The following is a 23,188-nucleotide window of genomic DNA, read 5'->3' as shown; positions in this document are numbered from 1 at the left end:
TCTGCCAGAGAGAGAGAGGAGGTGCTCTGGGGAGGAATTGGAGCTGACAAGATTCTAGGGACGAATTTGGCCTAGCAGCCTGGGTCTGGGAGCCTCTGTCAGATAAGGGGAATAAACGGAGTGATAAGAGGAAAATTGGAAGGGTGGAAGGTAGGAGTGGCTGGGGGAAACAAGGAAAGCAATGGGTCTTCGGATCTTAAGGCTGTGTGGTGGAGCTGGTCATGAAGAATAGCTGTGGGAAATAACCTTTGTCAACAAAACCAAGAAGATTAGTTTGTGATTTTTTTTTTATTAGTGTTGTTTTTCACAGGGAGGAATTTGGAGAAATATTTGTCTGCTGCTAAAAATACTTCATGCAAAAAAATAATGGTTTAGTTCAGCGTCTCCTGAACTTTTCTTATTGACAAAACTTGCTTCTGCTTCCTTTCATAGCCAAAGAGAGGATAATGAATAATTTGAAGAAGTTTGATACTCCCAAGCCCCTTCTTCCGCTCCAGACCATGAAAGCTCCTGTGCCAGTTATTTCCTCTGCCAGCCTTGTAAGCCAGAAAGAAGCAATTCAGCTCATGCGGGTGGACCTTAACATCTTGCAGCGACACGCCAAGTAAGACAGAGCTGTTTTCCTTTCGCCTCACTGGCGTGTCCAGCAGCCTCCTCAGGTGCCTTCACAGCAGCCTCGTTAGTGGTGTTGGCACAAGGCTGTCACTACCTGACTTCTGCTTCCTGTCCCAGTTGTTTTTTTTTCCCCTTAGCTATCATGTCACTATTCCACTCCTTTAAGATAAGACTAAATTATCTTATCTAATGACTGAGATTACATCAACCGATATCTCGCTTCTATAGTTTCTTTTCTCATTTGGCATACTTCTTAAAATAAAGCCTCCCTTTAGCCTAGATTTATTGACAGTAAGTTAGTTAACCCTTTTGCGCTAATGTGCAGTAGCTGCAACATGAAGCACTGGAGCCCCCAAGAGAGAAATCTGATTGCTGGGACTGTTAGCTTTGTGAGTGAAAGAGAATTTCTATTTCTAATATAGAATCATAGAATCATAGAATCGTCTAGGTTGGAAGAGACCCTTGGGATCATCGAGTCCAACCATCTACCCTACTCTACAAAGTCCTCCCCTACACCATGTCCCTTAGCACTGCATCTAAAAGGCCCTTAAACACAGCCAGGGATTGTGACTCCACCACCTGACTTCAATTATCCCACAGTCCAGCTTTTTTTTGTCTGGTGGAAAATTACATTTCCTACAGATGGTTATCTATTTAATTTTTTTCCGGGTCTTCATATAGAATAATTCAAAAGAACTCATGCAGACTTGAGTAGTCTGGTTCTTGTGAACCTATTTCTTTATTACTTTGAAGTGCTATTACTTTGAAGTTTTAGCTCAATTTCATTTAATAACCTTTTATGTTTTTCTAAGAAAGTGTCACGAGTCATTGTGCAGCACATTAAACTGGAGTCTCACCTCTTGCTTATAGATTCTGAGTATTACTGTTTTCAGTAAAGATTTTGGTAACTGTTCATAAATGCTTTTCAGGACTGCAGCTCTCTGGGAATCTCAGCATGTTGCTCTCAACAGTGAGATACTGGACACAGTGCCTAAGCTGTATGTCAATCGGGAAGAGCAGGTCACCCTCCACTTGGAGTGCCGGGGAACGTCAAATAAAGGCTGCCAGGGAGCAGCTCTTCTGACAATCCAGGTTGGAGAGACACTGTCACTTCTGTTCTGGGGCTGTTGGGCATGGATAATGAAAGTGAAGTGGCTGAATGGTTACGAGAATGGGAGCAGTTGGCCAAATAAATCCGTACACGTGTAATAGTTATGGGAAATATATAATATGGAGATGCAGATCAACAGCTGAAGAATAAATGGTTGCATAAAACTTGTTTTGCTCAAAGCGCCTGTTCTAAACTGCTTCCCAATGTGTGAATGTGGGGATATGTTCACTGATAAGAACAGAAGAATGAAGAAGTTTATAGAAATATTCCTGTGTTGGCTGGTATATGAAATTCTTGATCCCCTCTGAGTTTCAGTCCCTGTGGATTAAAAGTCTTATGTAAAAGGCTTTTAAAGTTATATTGGTGTGTGGTGATTGAATAGGAATGGCCAAGGATGCGTGCTTGGGCACGATGTACTAAATCTGATCAAAACTCTCAGGGGAAAACCATCTATATTCAGAGTCCTTTTACTGGGCTCTGCTTCATTTTTACAAATAGGCGCAACGTTTAAGAGTTTTAGCAAAAGATATTATCCTGAAATGAACATGTGTCTCTTTGTCATTTAGTTTGAAGGGAAACATAAAAATGAAGCAGTGAGTCAGCAGCTTCATGCTTTGCGTAAAGAAGTGAGACAACTGCAGGCAGAAGCTACGAAGCCACCTTCTCTGGGTGTTGTGGAAGCAGCAGTACATGTGGAAAATTTTATAACGTAGGTTGATCAGACACTGTTTTAGGTAGTAATGTTTTATGTTTCTTTTTCTGTATGTTAGAATTAAAATGTGGAACCTGTTTGTGTGTTTTTCATAATGCTTGTCAGTTTGGGTCATCAACAGAGCTGGAATCCTGACACCTGTATGTTTGTGACACAGACCTCTAAAGGAACAACTCTCTGTTACCAGAAGAGCAAACTGCTGGTCATTCAGCCTCGATAGGGCATACAGTATCATTTTCAAGATTAGAATAGCCCTTTTAACCCTGAAAGAGTACAATGAGGGATGACAGGGATGCTGTGTTAAACTTCAGGAGATGGCAAACTTGTACCACAGCTGTCGCAGCCATAGGCTAAACTATATGTTTTTAATATCTCTGTATAGGTCTTTCCCTGTTACAATACAGAACATAGTTCTTTAATATAGATTTGTGATTTGAAGTAGATTTTCAATGTATGAAACAAAATAATGCAGTGGAAGAGGACTGTATAATAGCACTTTTTTTAGTGGAGTGGATGAATGGATTAGTCCAAGGCTGCCTTCCTCTTAAAGGCCTTTTAGAGCTCATCCCAGAGGTCCATTCTTCCCAATCTCCTCTAGGTTTCTGCTGAGATTCTTTTAGTGTAGTCGGTTTCCTACAGAGTCTACTCACTGTACAAAGAAAAATATTTGGTTGCCATTCCTCCACATTCTATCTTGATCATTAATCTGAAAAATTCTGTGGATGAGCTAGTTCTTGAGCTTATATCTGTGGAGCTGCCTGTTCTTCAGATGTTTTAATTCAGACTCTGGAGATGGGGGTTTGAGCTTAATGAAACATTTATTTGCAATACACAAGAAAAGATTGATTCTGTTTTAATTCTTTTATTGCTGAGCCTGTGAGGTAAATTTTCTTGCAGTACAAATGTAGTTGAGGTGGCCTGAGAACATGACGAACACATGATTAGAGGGAGAAATAATCTGTTGGAACTATGCTGTGAAAAATCTTTTGATGATCACTTTCTGACTCTGGTTATGGAGATTTTCTAAGATTTGGAGGTACCCATTTCAGGCAGCAAAATTACTTGAGCTCAACTTGGGACTGTTCAGCCTGGATATGTGTTCTCATAGAAATACCTGAAGGGAGGGTGTGAGGCCAGTTGCTTTTCAGGGGTGCCCAGTCACAGTGGGCACAGACTGACACATGGGAGGTTCACCCTGAACATCAGGAAACACTTTTCTACTGTGAGGGGTGACACAGGCTGCCCAGAGAGGTTGTAGTCTCCATCCGTGGAGATACTGAAAAGCCATCTGGACATACTAGCTGTAGGTGGCCCTGCTTGAGCAGAGGGGTTGGTCCACATGTCCTCCAGAGGTCCCTCTCAATCTCAACCATGCTGTTATTCTGTGAACTCATGCTTGATTATCATGTGAACCAGAAATACCCATCTCAAGGCAGGAAACCTTTCTGTATTGTCACAGATTATTTTCCATACATAAATTTAATCTGCTTTTTTGTTTTTTCAGGGCCTTGATAAATATCTACAAGGTACAGCCTATGCCTGCAATTAAGAAAGTTGGAATTAGTTTGTTTTTTACCTTAGTGGAATATGTGTGTGATGAAACTCAGCGCAATCCTCCCACAAGGCAGTTCTTCACGTCCTGCATTGAGATCTTAGGCCAAGTGAGTTTATTCTCTGGTTTTTGGATGCCTAATGCTTATTCCAATTGCCTGCTGATACTGGGGGCTGTAATACATTCAGAAGCCTGAAATCTGACTTCTCAGCTTCCATCCCATTTTCCTTTCAACTAATTGTGTAATACACAGAGTCTTTAGGAGAGTTAAAGTTTGAATATAAGCAAAGTAAAAGCTGTTGCTGCGAGATGCCTGCTTAGTGCTAGTAAATAATCACTGTGTTGGTTAAATGCTAAGGTAGACTGGATTTGGGGGCATGTAACTAAAGTGCAATTGCTTCCAGTGCATAAAAGCATTTTGGCACATATTTTGCTTTTACCAGTCTCTTTCTAGCTGAGGTATATCTTGCTGTTTTCTGTATTTAGACATCTCCATCTACAGCCTTGCACTATTCTTTGTGTAGAGGGTTAGCCAGAAGTTTGCTGGTAGAGAACATAAGTGCTTGCTGGTGGTGGCAATGTTTTCCGTGGGGAACGTGTTACGTGGGTGCTCTGAGAAAAAGCATTAGCCTCTGCTTTGTGCCCAGGTATTTATTTTCATCTCTTATATACAATTCTCATGTGCAGCTCTCCTAAAGCGCCTGGAATAGCTGAAGTGCTGAAAAGCTCTTCATAGCTGTAGTTTTGTTGAAATTTTTCCTACTGTCAGGCAGGGCTGCTGAAATCTGGATTGGTTTTCTTTTACTGTCCCATCAGAAAAAAATGTTTTGTCTCACCAAAAAAAGGACCCACGAAAATTGTGCTTGGTCTTGACAAAAAGCTCTAAGAGGTGTGTTTTCCAGTAGATTCATACTTGGCTGTTTTTCCTGATTTCCTCAGGTGTTCATCAGTGGGACCAAGTCGGAGTGCAGACATCTCCTCCAGACCATCCTGCAGAACCGCAGGCTCTGTACTCTCCTTTCTCCTTACTTCACTCCTGTTGCCTCTCCTTGTGAGTTCGTGGCTTTGTATGAAAAGGTCGTGGCCTTTCTGAGCGAGGATAACAGTGACGTTGTCTTCATGCTGCTGACAAAGGTAACGTACCCATGAATTCTGCCTGTGCTTTGGTGGGTGTTCTTTCCCTAAAGACTGTGACTTTAGGCTAAGGAGGAAAGAGGCGCGAATCTGGTACTTTAAAATAACATTGGCAGGTTCTGTAAACCTCTGTTTGTCCTCCTGAATAATATCTGGTGTATTTCAGCTCGAGGGGCTGGAGGCAAAAATAAATAGGAAGCTTAGACTACCCTTTCCTAGCCTAGATATTATCTGTGTCCAAGGGCTTAGTCCTCAGTGCATTCTTCTTCTTGATAATGAAAATAGAGCAGGCTCTCGATGGCTGCTTCTGCCTGATACCTTTGCAGAGGCGTTCATAGAGTCATAGAATTTCCCAGGCCAGAAGGGACCTCCAAAGGTCATCTAGTCCGACCTCCCCGCAGTCAGCAGGGACACCCCCAACTAGACCAGGTTGCCCAGGGCCTTGTCGAGCCTCTCCTTGAATATCTCCAGGGAAGGGGCCTCAACCACCTCCCTGGGCAACCTGTTCCAGTGCTCCACCACCCTCACAGTGAAGAACCCCCTTCTAATCTCCAGTCTAAATCTGTTCCCCTCCAGCTTGAAGCCATTGCCCCTCGTCCTGTCACTGCAGGCCTTTCTAAACAGGTTCTCCCCAGCCTTCCTGTAGCCCCCCTCAGGTACTGGAAGGCTGCTATTGGGTCTCCCTGGAGCCTCTTGTTCTTCAGGCTGAACAACCCCAGCTCCCTCAGCCTGTCCTCGTAGCAGAGGTGCTCCATCCCCCTGATCATCCTTGTGGTCCTCCTCTGGACCCTCTCCATCAGGTCCATGTCCTTCTTCTATTGAGGGCTCCAGACCTGCACACAATACTCCAGGTGAGGGAGGTCTCACCAGAGCAAAGTGGAAGAATTAACTCTCTGGACCTGCTATCAAAGTAGCCAATGAATCCCAGGTATCTTAAAAATGAAACTAAACAAAATGATTACAGTGGCTGAATCCTCTGCCTGAGTTTGGTGGCAAGGACACATGTGCCACATGTGCAATCTTAAAACATACAGAGTTAGGTAAGTGCAAGTGATTTGCACATCTCTTGTTTCAGGGCTGCATGATCCTGTTATTGTCAGTGGAGAAATTACTGTTACAGACTTCAATATCGCTCAGATTCTCTTAATTAGTTACACAGAGACAGGGTTCGACAACTGTGAGTAGCAGGCAATCTGTTTGGGCACAGCCAGGCTGTCCTTAGTGGCCATGGTCAGCGTTGTCCCTGCTGACCTAGTTCTGAACAGATGGCCTGGAGGCTACAAAGGCTTTGCACCTCCATCCGAAAATTTATGGATGATGGAGATTAGCCCAGTCTAATGCTTAGGACTGTTTGTGTGGCAGTGGTACTGAAGCGTGGAAATTCATACACATCTTCATGAATCTGAGGACCTCCTCACAAGGGTTATTTTCTAAGTTCAGGGACTTCTGAAATGCGCTAAATCATAATCTTTGGAGAACACTACCTTGCTTTCGAGTTAGGGCTAATGAGATGCAAATTCACTAAGATTTTGTAAATATATAAACACTCCAGGATTTTATTTTTTTTCCCCTGACAATTTCTCCCTTCTCCTAAAGGTGTTGTGTCTGTTAAAGCTCCTACTTATAAATGCTTCCTGTCCTCTCTTCTAGTTTGACCTTACCCAATGGTTAAGCACTGCTAAGCCACCTCTCTCTGAACGTACCAAGCTTCTGGAGTCTATTCACTTGGCTCTCAATGCATGTGGCCTTGAACCTGAAGAAGATATTTTGATGCCATTCAGTATCTTCTGCAAGCATTGGACTAACCTTCTCCAGTATCAATTCCCTGATCACTATAGTGATTTCCTAAGATTATTCGTGCAAAGTGAGTATCTGAATCGATGCCTACTGAGCCTTTCATACAGAACTCTTCTGGCTTAAAAATATAAACTGCATTCAGTGGAGTTAAATAGCAACAAATACAGAATGTTTTAAACTTTTTAAAGTTTCTATACGCACTTTTATGAGTGTTCTAGGTGATATGTTTTTTGTTAGATATATTTTGGCTCTACTAGGAAGAAACACTGATGCAGACTGAAGTTAAACGCATCAGTGACAACGGATTTTTCAGCCCACGTTGCAGGAGAGGTTTCTATTAATGGAAGCACTTATTAATTATAATTATGCCACAGTCTGTAATGCAGCATCCTTGTTCTTGAGCACCTTTCAATGTCAAACTGAGAACTGGAATTATGGAGACCTGGGACTGATACAGAAATCTGCTGAAAATGTCCTGGCTGACATTAGATGCTACCTATAATCTGTTGGGCATCTAAAAGGAGAAGAAAAGTACTTCTTTTCTGTCAAACTGTATATTCTGAGGCAGCAACTGTCTCGTAATACATAGTTTGTGGCCAGGGATGTACTGAGTGCCTGGGAAACTCTCTAAGAAGAGACTATGTAAATGCCTAAAAGGAATGTTAAATTGCTTATGTCTGGGAATTAGAGAGATCTCTCACCCTTAAGCTTGGGGCTTTCAAGCTCATGTCTTACCTATTTTTTTTTATTATTATTTATGCAGTAGGGAGATCTAATTTCAGTCTTTTCTGACTTGTGTTGAGAAGGGGTCTAATATCCTTCTGATTTTCACAAATGCATTCCCTTCTCTTTCTCCTCAGGCTCCTCAGAGCAGCTTCTGAGCCCTGACTGTTGGAAGGCATCACTTAAAGCTTTGGGATGTGGTTCACCAGGCACTGAACAGGGAAGCTTCAAGAAAAGTGATTCTACTGAAAGTCCTGTATTGCGGGATGCAGCAGAAAGTCTCCTCTCTGCGGAACAGGTGGGGGCCTCTTTGGTTGATGTATTATGTTTTTCAGCTGAAGCAGATGCCCACCAGTGACAAATAACGCTGCTGTTTCGTCTTTCTGTAGCTGCTTCATAGTTTCCTTCTTTTTACAGGTTAGAGAGACAATAGAATGGCTTTCCACATCTTTCTGCAAACTCCGACTGGCTTCAGTGGACTTCAGGACTTTTGGCCTCTTTTCAAAATGGAGCCCTTATGTGACTGAAGTGAATACATTTCTGGAGTACCTTACTAAACGACTTATTGACACTGAAGTTGCCAATTTAGCCCAAGAGCCTATTGGCAGTAACAGAATTCTAGCAGGTAATGTGTCTTATAAGCAAATTACTTAAGAACAGGCGCTCAGATTCTGTCATTTCCTGTCTTAAAAACCATTTAAATATACAGGAAAATCTTCTTACCCTGCTTTTGTGCAATGAATGGAACATTAAAATGCAGGTGGGAAATGTTGGTGCTACTTCATGGCCATGTGGGACTTTATGCTTTATCTTTATGCTTGTTGGAAGAAGCTTGTTTATATTTGAGCTTGCTTTAAAATTATTTTGTGAAGACATCATCGTTTCTTCAAAGAAAAATACAATTTTTTGCACCAAGCAGAGGTTTGGGAATGAGGGACCACTGAATTTCCTCATGATGTGATTTTGATTTGGAGAAAATTGCCAAAACACCTTTTATTTTAATATAAGCAGGTTAAAGCGTGAGTCATCACTAACCCCACAATCTCAAATGTGTTAGGGATATTAATAAAATGTCTAAACAATGCAAAAGGCTTATGACTTTCGTTAAAACAATCAAATTGTGAACTAGAGTTACTAATAAGCATATTGTATTTTAAATTTTTATTTGACCAGGAAGAACTGATCAAAAATTGGAATAAGCAAAGGATGGTGTATTGAAGTTTGGAACAGTGTAATATGTTCACTGTTGCTAATTTGGGGGGGAAAAAAGCAATTTCTGTGTTTTGTTTTCTCCTAGCACTACAGTCCTTGTATTCAATCATTGCTGGACTCTTTAAACCATGGATACTCGTCATGGATAAGGAAGATGCAAGGTATATTTGCATGTTAAAATTAAAAATGTTTCTGTTCAAGTAAGAGCTTTAATACTATAAGAATGGCTTTCATTGTTACCCTATTTCTTTTTCTAATTCATGACTGTATTGTGACCTTCCATTAAATAGCTCTGACTTGTGTCATATCCTTAATAATTACGGAACTAATCCATGAGTTTCTTAATCGAAATTTTCCAAGACTTGTACTAAATAATTGCTTTAGATACAAGAAATATGACCAAGTTCTGGTCAGGAAGCAGACGTGAGAAAAATACGAATTGCACTTGGTTCCAGGAACACTCAAATTTGAATTTTAGATTCTTTTTTTTTTTTTTTATTATTTTCCGTACTGCTGATAACTCCCTAGCTTAAAACAAAACAAAAAAGTCAAACAAATGCAATCCCAAATGCCACTGGTATGTAAACAAACCTTGGACCAAATCAGTCCTGTGATGATCTGCTGTCTTGTGTTCCTCTGTCTTCACCTGGAGAATTATTTGTAATATTATACACTTAAATTTTACTTTCTTTTGAAGCCAAAAGCTTTTTGAGCTGTGGGCACCTCTCCAGCATTTAATTAAAAGGCTGGCTGCAAGTGTTAAAATGTTTCTGTTCAAGTAAGGGCTTTAATACTATAAGGATGGCTTTCATTGTTACCCTATTTCTTTTTCTAATTCATGACTGTATTATGACCTTCCATTAAATAGTTCTGACTTGTCACATCCTTAATAATTACAGAACTAATCCATGAGTTTCTTAATCAAAATTTTCCAAGACTTGTACTAAATAATTGCTTTAGATACAAGAAATATGACCAAGTTCTGGTCAGGAAGCAGACGTGAGAAAAATACGAATTGCACTTGGTTCCAGGAACACTCAAATTTGAATTTTAGATTCTTTTTTTTTTTCTTTATTATTTTCTGTACTGCTGATAATGCCCTAGCTTAAAACAAAACAAAAAAGCCAAACAAATGCAACCCCAAATGCCACTGGTATGTAAACAAATTTGAATTTTAGATTCTTTTTTTTTTTTTTTATTATTTTCCGTACTGCTGATAACTCCCTAGCTTAAAACAAAACAAAAAAGTCAAACAAATGCAATCCCAAATGCCACTGGTATGTAAACAAACCTTGGACCAAATCAGTCCTGTGATGATCTGCTGTCTTGTGTTCCTCTGTCTTCACCTGGAGAATTATTTGTAATATTATACACTTAAATTTTACTTTCTTTTGAAGCCAAAAGCTTTTTGAGCTGTGGGCACCTCTCCAGCATTTAATTAAAAGGCTGGCTGCAAGTGTTACGTGCTGTCATTCAGAAATCCCTGTGTTTTGGTATTTAATTCAATTATGAAATACCAGACAAGTAATCTATGCTTGCTCAATGGTGTTGCAGATCTTCAGTGTGACATTAAAGTATGTACCTCTTCTAAGGAAGAAACAGTTCTAAAGAGCTGAATTTGAGCACCAGACAAGTAATCTATGCTTGCTCAATGGTATTGTGGATCTTCAGTGGGACGTTAAAGTATGTACCTCTTCTAGGGAAGAAACAGTCAGTTCTAAAGAACTGAATTTGAGTGAAAGGACTGCTGATACCTAATATATTGATTTACTATGTACTACCTGCTATATTGATTTATTGTGCTTTAGAATATTTAAATAGTTTAAGTGTTTAAGGTCTGGTAACTCAACACTGAAATCTGTGCTGCTTCACTCCTCTGAAAGGACTGCTGATACCTAATATATTGATTTACTATGTACTACCTGCTATATTGATTTATTGTGCTTTAGAATATTTAAATAGTTTAAGTGTTTAAGGTCTGGTAACTCAACACTGAAATCTGTGCTGCTTCACTCCTCCTTTTAAGTAACCAGCCCTGCTACCCTTGGTTAGAGAGCGACACTCCTGAAGCCTCCACCATGGTCTCTTTGTTTACTGATTGCATCAAACATCTGCACGAGAGCTTTAAAGGTGGGTGATGTCCACGCTGTTTTATTGTAGTGGCACTTCTGTTCTTTCAGACCAAAAAAGACTTTTTTGATTGAGATGTCGAATATGAGGGGGTTTTGTTTGTTAGTAACTTTTAGCCAAGATGACCGCTGCAGTTGTACCAGGAGGATTTCTTTATTTTGTCCTTAAAAGACAGCTTTTTTCCTCAGCAGGGGTAGACAACATGTTCGATATATGCATGTTTGTCGGATAACAAAGTTAGTGTGAAGGGAAGCAAAACAAAATGAGCTGTCATGAGAATTGCATGACTTCATTCCAGGTCTGTATGTTGTTCCCACACAACATAGGCAGTAGCGTGTCACAATGACCAATATGTGTTTCTCAACAGCTGGTTTTGGGAGTAATTTAATCTCTGGGATGGATCATTTTGAGCTCCTGTTTCGCATCGCCTGTTGTGCCTAATGTGTAATTAGACATAGAAATGGAAAAAATTACTTTCACAATACCCCATAAAAACTTTTAGGGATGAACTAGATTCAAACTTACCTTGCAGAAATAAATAACTAAACATAACATATTATTGTGTGTTTTATGGAATCATAGAATGGTTTGGGCTGGAAGGGATCTTAAAGACCATCCAGTTCCACCCTCTGCCCTGGGCAGGGACACCTCCCACCAGGCCACGTTGCTCAAAGCCCCCTCCAACCTGGCCTTGAACCCCTCCAGGGATGGGGCAGCCACAAATAATATGAGATACATAAGGTCTTTTTAAAAAAAACAAAAACAACTCAACATAAAAGCAATGAAGTTCTACATAGAAGGAGTATTTTATAACTTCAGGTTATTGTCCAGCAACTCAAAAGATTGAGGAAGGGTATGAAATTGTAAGCTTCCCTACATGTTGATTTGGAGAAACAAAGATCTAAAAGCTTAATGTGCCTTTTTTTTTTTTAATTTGACAAAGATATTTTAATGTAACTTGCATTTATGGTTTTTCATCTTCAGAATTGGACTTCCTTCTGTAATTGAGCTTTCCCTGAATTTTTTCTGTTGTTAATTTGGCTTTTTTCTTTGATTCTAGATAAGCTGCTGCCAAGCCACCATGGGGCTCTCTGGTTACATCTAATGCATTACTGTGAATGCTGCACAGCCCCCAAAATGCCAGAGTTTATTCTCTATACTTTCCATACTGAGTTCAAAAGGCTCCCATGGAAGGAAATGCATCCAGACCAGATGCTTATGGAAGAGTTCTTTAAAGTGAGTACACAACATCTGTTGAATTAAGTTCATAATTAATGTTGTCCTTGAAAGTAACTGGAGAACTGGAGACAGTTCTTTTAGCAAGCAAGCTTTTAAAGTTTGAAGCATTCACAGCTGCTCATTTTGTGATTAATTTTTGTGAAGCAAATTCAGTCTTAGCCAAAGCTACAGAGAACTGTAAAGCTGGCAGCATTTGTAACCTGTCATTGCTCTATCTGAATCTCTCATTTATTGCATATGTATGTATTATGTGTTAGAGTTGTATGTATTATGTATTAGAGTTAATATATTTCACTATTGCCATGTGGCTCTCACTTCCAAGCTGTCTGAGACAACGTAAAGGTGCAGGTAGGTGTGGAGATGCCCCAGGATTTACTGCTTGTCTGTTTGGGGTGAGTTCTTCACACAGTTCTAAACAGGCTCAGAGTTTCTCTTTTTGATCTTAGAGTAAGGGGAAATGGATGCAATCACACAGCTAAAAGTTTGTAATAGATTATTTATTTCTGGTTTGCAGTAACTTGGTAACTGGTTGAGAGGCTTAGAAGAGTTGTACATACAACTTTCAGGAGGGGAGGATGTAAAAGGATGGAGAAGTGGCATCTGTCTTCTCCTCTAGGAGTCCAGCTGACCTAAAATGCTGCTGTGGATTTATAGTTGGCTAAGGAACTGGAAAGTGTGAAAGTTTATATATCTTACACTGTTTAATGTGCCTGTCTTTTTTTTTTTTTTTTTTTTTTCGCTTTCTCCTTCCTAGATTGAAAGAGGCAGCCCCAAGAGTTGTTTCTTATTCTTGGGTTATGTTTTATGTGAAATAAACTGGGTCAGTGTCCTCTCTGATGCCTGGAATTCCAACCCTCATCCGCAGACTCACAACATGATTGTCTGTTTGCTGTTCATGATGGTCCTGTTGGCAAAGGAGGAGCAACTTGTAGGCAAAGAGGTAATTTTTTGAAAGTTTCATACCTGTCTGTCTCAGAAGAAGAATAATCCTGTGATAGCAAGGGCACAGGATGTGACTTCTTCCTCATTTGCAGAATAATTAACTCAGTTTTTTGCATAGGTGAACTACTTCAAACAGTGTTCTAGAGATGACCAAGACTTACGTGATTCCTTACGTGAGGCATTTTGAATAACTTCTGTGAAAACAGAAGGGCTGCTGTTCATTTTAAGTAGCTTCTGTAGGTGCTGTGACAACTGGTGTTGTAAAGACAAGTTCTTGTTCAACGTGCTGTATGTACACCTGCTCCAGCGGTGGGGTTGGACTAGATGATCTCCAGAGGTCCCTTCCAACCCCATGATTCTATGATTCTAAACAAATAAATACAGACAGTTTCCTCCAATTACACAATAACACTCTGGGTTTTTGAAAGATCAAATATGTATGTTAGTTTCAGTAGTGTTAAAAACATTATTGTAAAGCAGTTGTTTTTCCTCTCATTATTAAGTATGGGATGCTGCATAGTATAGCTTTCTTGTTTCTTAGACCAGCCCTTAATTAAAATATCTGTTTCCTTTTCTCTTTCTTGGTTTCAGAGAGTTGTAGTTAAAAGCAGTCCATTTATAGGAAGTTCAGATAGACAGTGTCTGTAGCTCTTCCATGTCCGCCAATGGAGTCACTCCATCATAGAAGGCCACAAGGTTGGTCAGGCAGGACTTGCCCTTGGTGAAGCCGTGCTGCCTGTCTTGAATCCCCTCCTTGTCCTCCACATGCCTTAGCAGAGCTTCTAGGAGGGACTGTTTCATGATCTTCCCAGGCAGAGAGATGGGGCTGACAGCTCGATAGTTCCCAGAAAGGTCCTCCTTCCTACCCATTTTAAAAGTGGGTGCAATGTTTCCCAGCTTCTAGTCACCAGGGACTTCACCTGAACTGTCATGACATTTCAAATATCATGGAGAGTGGCTTGGCATCTACATCAGCTGATTACCTCAGCACTCTGGGTTGCATCTTGTCAGGTCCCATAGACGTATGTATGTTCAGGTTCCTCAGGTGGAACCTGATCTTCTGTTACAGCAAGAGGGACTTTGCTCCCCCAGTCCCTGCTGTGTGGCCCATCCACTCAAGAGGTGTGGGGAGAGAGGCAGCCAGTGAAGACTCTGGCATAAAAGGTGTTGAGTACCTCAGTCTTCTCTTTGTCCCTTGTTGCTGTTTCACCAGATGCGTTCATCAGGGGTGTAATGCTTTCTTTGACCTTCCTTTTCTGGCTGACACACCTGTAGAAGACCTTCTTATTATTCTTTGTGTCCCTTGCCAACTTCAGCTCCAACTGATGTATGCATAGGCAGTATTGTGTATAACGTAAGGTGAAGCTTTTTCTGACAGCCTGAGGTAAAAGAGCGTCTGCCATCTGCCTGGTTGGATTCAGGCAGTCTGCCAGTGTGAGTGCAGGAGCAGCTTTGACCCTGGTCCTCATACCTGTGGTGCTGCAAGAAGAATTTGGGAGGCTCGCTGAGTCACGTTTGCTCTGTCACAGCCAGTCATGTAAATCTCCACTGCTGCTTTTCCTGCGTGGCAAACACGGGTGTGTGGAGGGGTGGTAAGGAATCATTCATTGGTGAGAAGCTTATGCCTGGCTCTGTCTCTTACTGTGAGTGTTCGTGAGGTTCTCCAACCCAATCTTCAGTAACACGACACGTCAGGTTGGTTGTGTTGAACACAGCTCAGCAATGGGATTAGTCCCTGTGAGGTTAGGAGCAGCTGTCTGAAAGGAAGATATTTATTTGTTGGCTTGAATGTGTTCTCTCAGGAGTTGCAAGTGTTGTTCAGTTCCTTCAGAACAGCTTTTGCAGACGTTTATTTCTTACCATAAAATGCCCCCCTCCTAACTCCATATGATGAGTATGATGATGACAAGTCATAGTGATGTAACAACATCCTGAAGACCATATTTATCTTTAAGAAGCTTGACGCTGTCTGCTTCTGGTGATTTACTGGGTACACATCACTTCACCTGTTGAATTTTAGGTTGAGGTTTCTTACTCCCTTGCTCTGAAGGGTGATTTGGCCATCCCTGATTTCTCAGTGCTTTTCCCATTTATGGTTGCGTTCCGGTATTTCTGAATTGCTGGAACAGGAAAGAGAAACACTGGGTGTTAGGATGAACTTTCCAAAATCCTGCTTTTGCTAAGAGCTCTGTGTGGGTAAATCTAGCACAGAATTGTTCAGTCAGTTCTGAGGGACTCCTCTAGAGGGGCTGGGTAATCTTCAAGAAGTCCCAGTTCACATCTACCAGCTTTCTCCTGCTTGCAGTGTCTTCCATTTTCCATTTCCTCTGAGGCATTGCAAGATGCTGTGTCAAGATGTCACCAGCAGCCTTTGATCAACATTGTATTCCAGTTTAGGAAAATTACTGGAGTTCATGTGCTTTGACCTGAATGTATTTGCTTATCAGAAGCTTCTCAAGCTTCAAAAGATACCTGTTTGTACATTGTATGAGTCAACCTCAGGAATTCCCTCCTGGCCCGCAGCAATGTGTTATACTGACATTTTCACTCTTTTTGCCTCCCAGAACACTCTTGTAACATCTTGACCTAAATCTGAAACTCTTTATTTCGCTGCCGTATGTTCCAGTGTGTGAGCAACTTGAGAAGTACTTGATGTACCAGAGTCACATTCTTGTTGATGTACAATCACAGAATGGTTTGGGTTGAAAGGGACCTTAAAGACCATCCAGTTCCAACCCCCTGCCCTGGGCAGGGACACCTCCCACCAGACCAGGTTGCTCAAAGCCCCATCCAGCCTGGCCTTGAACCCTTCCAGGGATGGGGCAGCCACAGCTTCTCTGGGCAACCTGGGCCAGGCTCTCACCACCCTCACAGGAAAAAATGTCTTCTTGAGATCTCATCTCAATCTCCCCTCTTTCAGTGTCAAACCTTTCCCTCTCATCCTATGGCTCCCCTCCCTGATCAAGAGTCCCTTCCCATTTCTCCGAAACCCCCTTTAGGGGCTGGTGGGGGCTCTAATGTCTCTCGGGAGCCGTCTCTTTTCCAGGCTGAACAACCTCAATTCACAGCAGAGGTGCTCCAACCCTCTGAGCATCTTCATGGCCTCCTCTGGACCATGTAGTCTCATCTGGGTTAGTTCTGAATCCTTTAGTGTTTAGGTTGTGTTGGCCATAAGCACAATTCCAGTATTTTTGTTCATTCTATAAAATGTAAAATTTGGTGCTTCAGAATGTCTGGGAAGGCCTTTTGTTTGCAGATGTGTGTGAACCCATGAGAGGATGGTGCTAGCTGAGGCCAGACTCTCTGCTCTGCAGACAGAGAGACTTTTCCATCTGCATATGTGCGCTGCCTGTGTAAGTTGTGGACACTGTAGGCTCCTGTACTGTTCAGGATGGTATTTATGAGAATAAGCACTTGAGGAGTTCCCCAAGGTTGGTAGATGATTCACTGAATGGAAAATTGAGAGACTTGGCTTCTGTCCCTGGTTCTACTGTGAACTTAGATTAATATTTTTTTTTTAATAATTTTTAATGCCTTTTTAAAATCTCTGCTGAAGTGACTTTGTAGGGTCTCCATTTCTTTTGAGCTGTCTTTGCATATCTACATGTGAAATTTTAATGTCTCTCACTGAGTTTTGTACTTGTTTAGAGCTGCTGAGGCAGTCTGAGTACTGTTAATGTGAATGCTAGAGAAGACATTCACGTGTTGGCTTGCTGTTGGAATGAGGGGGTGCTTTACAGTCAGACTCCCAATGATCATCTATTCCTGTGGGGTTTCTGTTCCATCTCCTTCAAATTTTGGAGTCTGGGCTTCCTTCCGATATTGAGTACTGTGAATATGAATTGAAAGCAGCAAAGAAGGTGGAGCTTGGACTGTTGTCTCTTAAATCTTCAGGAATCACCACTCATAAATCTTCTGGGGCAGACCAGCTCCCTTCCTTGGCAGCTTGTGGGCATTTCATCTTACCAAAGCATCATCAACTACTGCAACACTCACTACCCTCCCTCCGTTATCCTTGCCAAGGATGCTGCAGCTGAACTGATCGTGAAGCTCCTGAAGATCTCAGCAGGCTTTGGTGCATCTTCGGATAGTCACATCCACCTCGTAAGTCGCACTGGTTTTGCAGTGTCTCTGAGCTGTTCTTGTTGCACTATTCCGCTTTTTGTATATTTTTTTATTTCCTGATTGGTTTTGATTTTGATTAACAGGATGCAACACTGAAGTGCCAAGCGTACATTCGCCAGGTGGTTCAGTTTCTCAGCACCTTAGAACAAAGTGGAAAGATCACCCTTGCAGTTCTGGAACAAGAAATGTCCAAGTTGCTGGATGATGTAGTCATCTTTAATCCTCCAGGTTTGTGTTGGAGAAGTGGCAAATTGCATTAAAACTCTCAAGGTCCTGTGTTGTACTGCCTGGATTGTTGAACATCTGTGACTGTAATTTACTTGCATTACTTTAATGTCTCCCTTATGAGCAGTGGGACGTTTTGCTTTGATGATGTGTATATATAGGTTGTATATTAGCACAAACCAAAAATAGGGACATTACTCCCTACAGCTGTCAAGAGTGACAGGACCAACAGAAAGAACAGAGGTTATAATGTGAGTAAACTGACCAATATACAAGAGCTTGAGGGATTCTTTTCTTTGTCTAGTTTCTTTAATCTTTTTTTTTTTCCCCCTTATTTGGCTTTTGCATCTTTTTTAAAGGGAAAGATGATACAAATACACCCTCTTGGTCCTGAGGGATCGAGTTCTAAGAAAAGATTCTGAACTGTTGCTGACTATGTTGAAGTAGGGGAATTGTGTTGACGTACACTAGAAGTAGAGTGTCTTTCAGTACTTGTGTGGCTGCTTGGGCAACCTCTGTAGGACAGCCCCATAGTCAGAAAAACTCCTTGTGACTCAGAAGGGTGGAGGCTTGCCTGTTAGTGCCAGTGCTCCTTGTAGGTGAGAAATTTTGGAGGAGATGGGAGACCCCATGTAAGAGGAGCCAGCTCTGTTTCATGAACCCCTGTGCACGCTGGTGTGTGATAAAGAGCTGAAAGAAAGAGAATGCTCAGTGTTTCCCACCAGGCTGTGGAGTGCAGGAATATCACTGACATGGAGAGGCAGGGAAGGGGTGGTATGCATCAGATTTAGCTTCTCTGTCAGGTTTGGAGGGGACTAGTGGAGGCTTTTGGAAGAGCCTTTGGGGCAGCACCTTCTCTTGGCAACAGCTGGAGAGGAGAAAGCTGGACTGCTCACATCAGCACTGTGCTGGGATTTGTCACAGGTGATCTCGTGGGCCTTGGGCTCCGGGGTCTGGTGGGGCTTCTGCTCAGTGGTCTGCGGCCTGTGGAGCAGGACTTGGCTGTAAAATTAATTGTGACCTTAGTTAGGTCAGTTAATGTCAGTTAACCTCCTGGCATTATCTTTCTCATTTGGTCTATGATGAGGTGTTTACCTGACTGGAGAGCTTTCTTTTTCTTTTTCTTTTTTTTTATTTTTCTTAGTAGGTAAATGGTACAAACAGAATAGTTTAGTTTGTGAGGGACCTCTGTGGGCCTGTAGTCCAACCTCCTTCTCAAACCAGGGCTAGCTTCCAAATTAAATCAGGTTGCTCAGGGCCTTGTCTGGTGAGCTTCCAAATACCTGCAAGTGCTGAGGTCTCAGTCCCCTTGTGTGATATTTTTCCAGTGATGAATCCCTCTTTGTGCACAACTTTTCTTCTTAACTGGTTGATTTTTTTTCCTTCTACAATGCCTGGTGTTGCTTGAAAATTTTTCTCTTCTAACTATTAGGGTTTTTTTCATCGGTATGTTCAAAGGTCTGCTCTGTAGTTGGACTTTGAGAGCCAAGCACAGGAGATGTTCGTGCTGTGAGGATACTCCTACATATGGCTTACGATAACGTGTCCAGGCAACGCCAAGAGATGGTTTTGAAAAAATGTTCTGGGGCTGAACACTGGGATTAGCAGGATATCTAGAATCCTGGAAATGCATAAAGGGATCTCAACATTTCAGGGCTCGTCTTGGTCATGTTACAAATTGAATCATCAAAAAGCTTGGTTGTTTCACTCTTAAACTGTGTTTTAATACCCAGGTTTTCTTGGAGACTGCAAACATGTTTTATCATGCAATTTATGTGCGCTGTAGTCATGGTAAAAGTCTAGATGAAAGATGGTCTCCAGTGTACTCTGCTGGATCAGTTGTGTCTCTGTTTAATGGGTGATGAACCATCTCATCAAGGGAAGAACCTGTGAGGAACGTGTGTCTCATCGCCGTTTCATAAGCACAGGACAAGGAATTGATAGGTGTGATGAGCAAGAGGCTTTTCCCAGCATCTGCAGAAAGGGTTCAGCTGTGAAGCTGAATTTGGGTCCTAGTGCTTATTTTGCTGAAACGTCTCTCCTACTTCTGCCTTTCAGATATGGACCTGCAGACCCGTCACATGGCCCTCAGCAGCCTCTTCACAGAAACGCTGATGATGATGAACAACTCCAGCGTGGCCACGGCGGAGTCTCTGCGGGGGAGCCTGAGGAAGTGGATCAGCAGCAGAGTGCAGGGGCTACTGGCCATGCCTCTCCTGACAGCAGCCTGCCAGAGCCTGGCCTCCGTGCGACACATGGCAGAGACCACAGAAGCCTGTATCACCGCCTACTTCAATGAAGGTGGGACCCTCTCTTGTCTCAAAATCATTGGGCAGTCTTCAGATGCCAAATAAGTCCTGTGGAATCCCCATAGCTTCATGATGCCCAGGACTGGAACTGGGTTTTAATCTGGTTTCTGTTATCAGAGCTCTTTTCTTCATATTTGGTGGCTCTCAACTATCACGCGTGTATGTGCTGTAGTAACCAGGTGTAGAAAAGTTATGGTGGTTTGCATTTTTCAGCTGCTCTAACAGTGTATTTTTTTAAGAGCTATTTTTCTTTTCTGTGAAGACTTACCTGCTCTGTGTTAATGGTTGCCCCTTTTCCAGCACTTTTCCAGCACTTTTCCAGCACTTTTCCAGCACTTTTCCAGCACTTTTCCAGCACTTTTCCAGCACTTTTCCAGTTTTTTGTTTAAAAAAAACCCAAATAATTCCAAGAAAACATCCTCTCCTGTAGTGTTCTCTAGGCAAATTTAAGAAAAAAGTACTGTTAATTGGTAAAACTCTGGAATTCTGTGGGTTGTTTTGAGGGGTGGAAGTGTGTGTTTCCGTTTACGTAATCCTTGTGTAACTACATGCTGATTTTTTGTCCCACATTTTATGTGATCAGATTTCAGTACACCTGAAGGAAATACTTAAAATTCCATTGATAAAATTTGCAGATTTAATACTGACTGAATGCTGGGAAAATATCTTAGCTTGACCTCTAGGCGATGCTCTGTGATAGTGGAATTTTTCTTTTCTCTCTATCAGAACTCCATGACAAAATGATCACATGGAGAACAGCTAAAATGGCCTGAATTCTGTAATTTAAAGGAACACAGTGAAGTTCCAGTTTTTAGGTTTTACCAGGTGGTGCTTACTCACGTGCCCTTTGTTCTGTCCTTCTGTTGTCTTTATAGATTTTCCTCACCACCAGGATATAGGCTGGGGCCCTATACTAGCCTCCCTCCAAGTCCCTGAGCTAACCATGGAGGAATTCCTGCAGGAATGCCTGTCTTTAGGAAGCTACCTGACCCTGTACGTCTACCTGCTGCAGTGCCTGAACGCCGACCAGACTCTCACCAATGAGATGAAGATCCTGCTAACCATCAGCAAATGGCTGGAGCAAGTGTACCCCAGGTACGAAAGCTCAGGGCTTCTGAATCTGCCTTGGCTGTTAAATAAGGCTGTAGTTGTTTAGCTGGTAGAATTAGGTGTCCAGGTTAATTAATTTCACCAGGCTGCTGGATGAAATGTCCAGTCCTTCCATATCCACTACCACAGAGTCTGCCCAGCCCCACCAACATTAATAATTGCTGTGGTTAAGCAGAAGAGGAAATTGCATTTTCTTGAATACTTCTGGGCAGTTTCGGTCAGTTTTCTGACAGAGAAGCTTGTTTTCAATGGCTGGATTTGTGTTCAAGCAAAATTACTTGAAGGAAACCCCAATCATGGTGGATTACACTTCCCAGAATGTCCACAAGGTGGGATGAGTTATGTGCTAAATATTCGGCTGGATGCTCTAAGAGACCTTGGTGCTTAAAGCTGCTCAGTGGTGACTCTCTGGAGCTCTGAACCAAATCTGAACCCAGTGAATGTGGTGGGGCTCCCAGAGCTAGGGGACTGCATCACTGTAAAACAACTTGAATAGATAACAGAGCTCTGGGACAAAAGGTTGAATAGCTTTTGGGGTTAAAATAATACTTAAAGCATGTCACAACTGTATATGCAGTTGCAGCTGAAATTGCCAGAATTTAGCAAACGTGATGAACACTTTTCCATGTTGATTATGTTCGAGTTTTCTGTGAAAGAACACTTTGGGAAAATGTACATTCCCACTGTTTCTTGAAATGTAAAGAATAATTTCACTGTTGTAGGTGCCATAGTAATTTGATGCCAAAGTGCAAAGCGACAGAAGAGCCACCATCCACAACAAATTAAACCTTGCTGTGAACATCAAAGCAAGGGGGTGGGAAGTGACTGGGGGGAGTGACGTGAGGACACTCTGATGCAGGAAACTCGTGCTGCTGCTTTATGTGGAAAATCTGAGCCTGTGAACTTAAACTGCAAACTGCTTGGGGAAAGGTTAAAAATACCATAGGGGGAACTTGTGCTTTGCTGGACAAAAAACTTCAGTGTTTCCTTTTGTGGATCGTATTAAAAGTCTAAACTGCTGTGGAAACGACAGTTAGTGCTTCCCAAAGCATTTTATTGGTAAGAGAAGAGAACAACAAAAATAGAAGAGTAGAGATACAGCTTCATTCCTCTTATATCAAGTATTAGACAATTTTAAATCCACTTAGGGCTGCAGTATCATTTATTCTCAGCTGTAAAGCTTAACAGGAAGCATTGTTTTTTGTCCTCCTACAGGCCCTTAAAACCTGCTAGCTGGTGTCTCATGGAATCTGTAACGGCAGCAGTTACAGCAGTATGATAACTGGTGGGGTTATGCTATCCTCATATAGTAAGATTAGCTGTCATTAATTAACTACCTGAATTCTTCATGGGCCTAATGGGGAGAGATACAAACTTCTTAACCTATACCTCTGATTCTTTTATTTTTTTTTTATTTATATTTTGTTTTATTTTGTTCTTTAAATCTTACCTAAAGCTCAGCGAAGGAAGAGGCAAAGCTGTTTCTTTGGTGGCACAAAGCCATGCAGCTGTCCTTGATTCAGATGGAGCAAGATGACACCATTCTGATTGAGTCTGTCATTCGGACACTGCTGTCCATCCAGGCCAGGCAGAGCCAGCTGGCTGAGGAGAGGCTGAGTTCTGGGATACTCGGTGCTATTGGGCTGGGCAGGAGATCTCCCTTGTCACCCAGGTAAATGTTGGACGTGCAGTAATTTCATTTATTTGAGTTGTTGTGTTAGAAAAGCTGGAGCCTGGGCCCAGGCTGCACGGTGCGATGTCAAAAGATGTTCTGCATCTAGGCTGTTCCCAAATCTATAAAGCTGTTTGGGCCCATCACAAAGAAAGTGTAACAAGTGGTTGAATCTGGTTAAGTAGTGAATATGAACTTGTGCAAAGTTGGTGGTGGGAATGGTAAGAAAACACAGTTGTGATTTTGGCTTAATGCTCACCTCCAGTGAGGTTTGTAGGGAGACTGTTAATGAGAGGAAAATTCTTTCACCTGGTCTGTAGGAGACTGTTCCTGTTGACGTCACAAGAATTTTGCCTGATCACGTGCTTGTTGCCTTTTCCATCTTAACCCTGAGGTATTGCAAACCTTAAGAGAAGCTCAGAGAAATATGTGCTTTCTTTCCCTTCTAAAGAGACACCACATTTGGTTGTTAGGCATTAAAATCAAGTTCACCATGGTAAGAATGCCAAGAAAAAAATATGTAAATGTTTGTGGAATACCAATTCAACAGAGTACCTAAACATAATGTTGTGTTTATAAA

General features: G+C 41.8%; 1 protein-coding gene across 1 annotated transcript in view; it reads left to right on the top strand.

The window, feature by feature from the left end:
- The window catches only part of EPG5 (ectopic P-granules autophagy protein 5 homolog (C. elegans)), a 62,986-nt gene that overhangs the window by 35,435 nt on the left and 4,363 nt on the right, over positions 1-23,188 (top strand). The window contains exons 26-42 of the mRNA XM_014949371.1: positions 433-604; positions 1,545-1,707; positions 2,293-2,435; positions 3,943-4,099; positions 4,930-5,124; positions 6,775-6,988; positions 7,782-7,942; positions 8,062-8,269; positions 8,942-9,017; positions 10,883-10,986; positions 12,047-12,222; positions 12,980-13,165; positions 17,062-17,271; positions 17,376-17,520; positions 19,576-19,818; positions 20,702-20,921; positions 22,393-22,608. Of these exons, the coding sequence (XP_014804857.1) occupies positions 433-604; positions 1,545-1,707; positions 2,293-2,435; positions 3,943-4,099; positions 4,930-5,124; positions 6,775-6,988; positions 7,782-7,942; positions 8,062-8,269; positions 8,942-9,017; positions 10,883-10,986; positions 12,047-12,222; positions 12,980-13,165; positions 17,062-17,271; positions 17,376-17,520; positions 19,576-19,818; positions 20,702-20,921; positions 22,393-22,608 (2,989 nt within the window). The remainder of the gene's footprint in view (positions 1-432; positions 605-1,544; positions 1,708-2,292; positions 2,436-3,942; positions 4,100-4,929; positions 5,125-6,774; positions 6,989-7,781; positions 7,943-8,061; positions 8,270-8,941; positions 9,018-10,882; positions 10,987-12,046; positions 12,223-12,979; positions 13,166-17,061; positions 17,272-17,375; positions 17,521-19,575; positions 19,819-20,701; positions 20,922-22,392; positions 22,609-23,188) is intronic.

Source organism: Calidris pugnax, unplaced genomic scaffold (assembly GCF_001431845.1).
Source record: "Calidris pugnax isolate Ruff unplaced genomic scaffold, ASM143184v1 scaffold144, whole genome shotgun sequence".
NCBI classification, from domain to species: Eukaryota; Metazoa; Chordata; class Aves; order Charadriiformes; family Scolopacidae; genus Calidris; species Calidris pugnax.
This window is presented reverse-complemented; position numbering and strand designations above follow the sequence as displayed.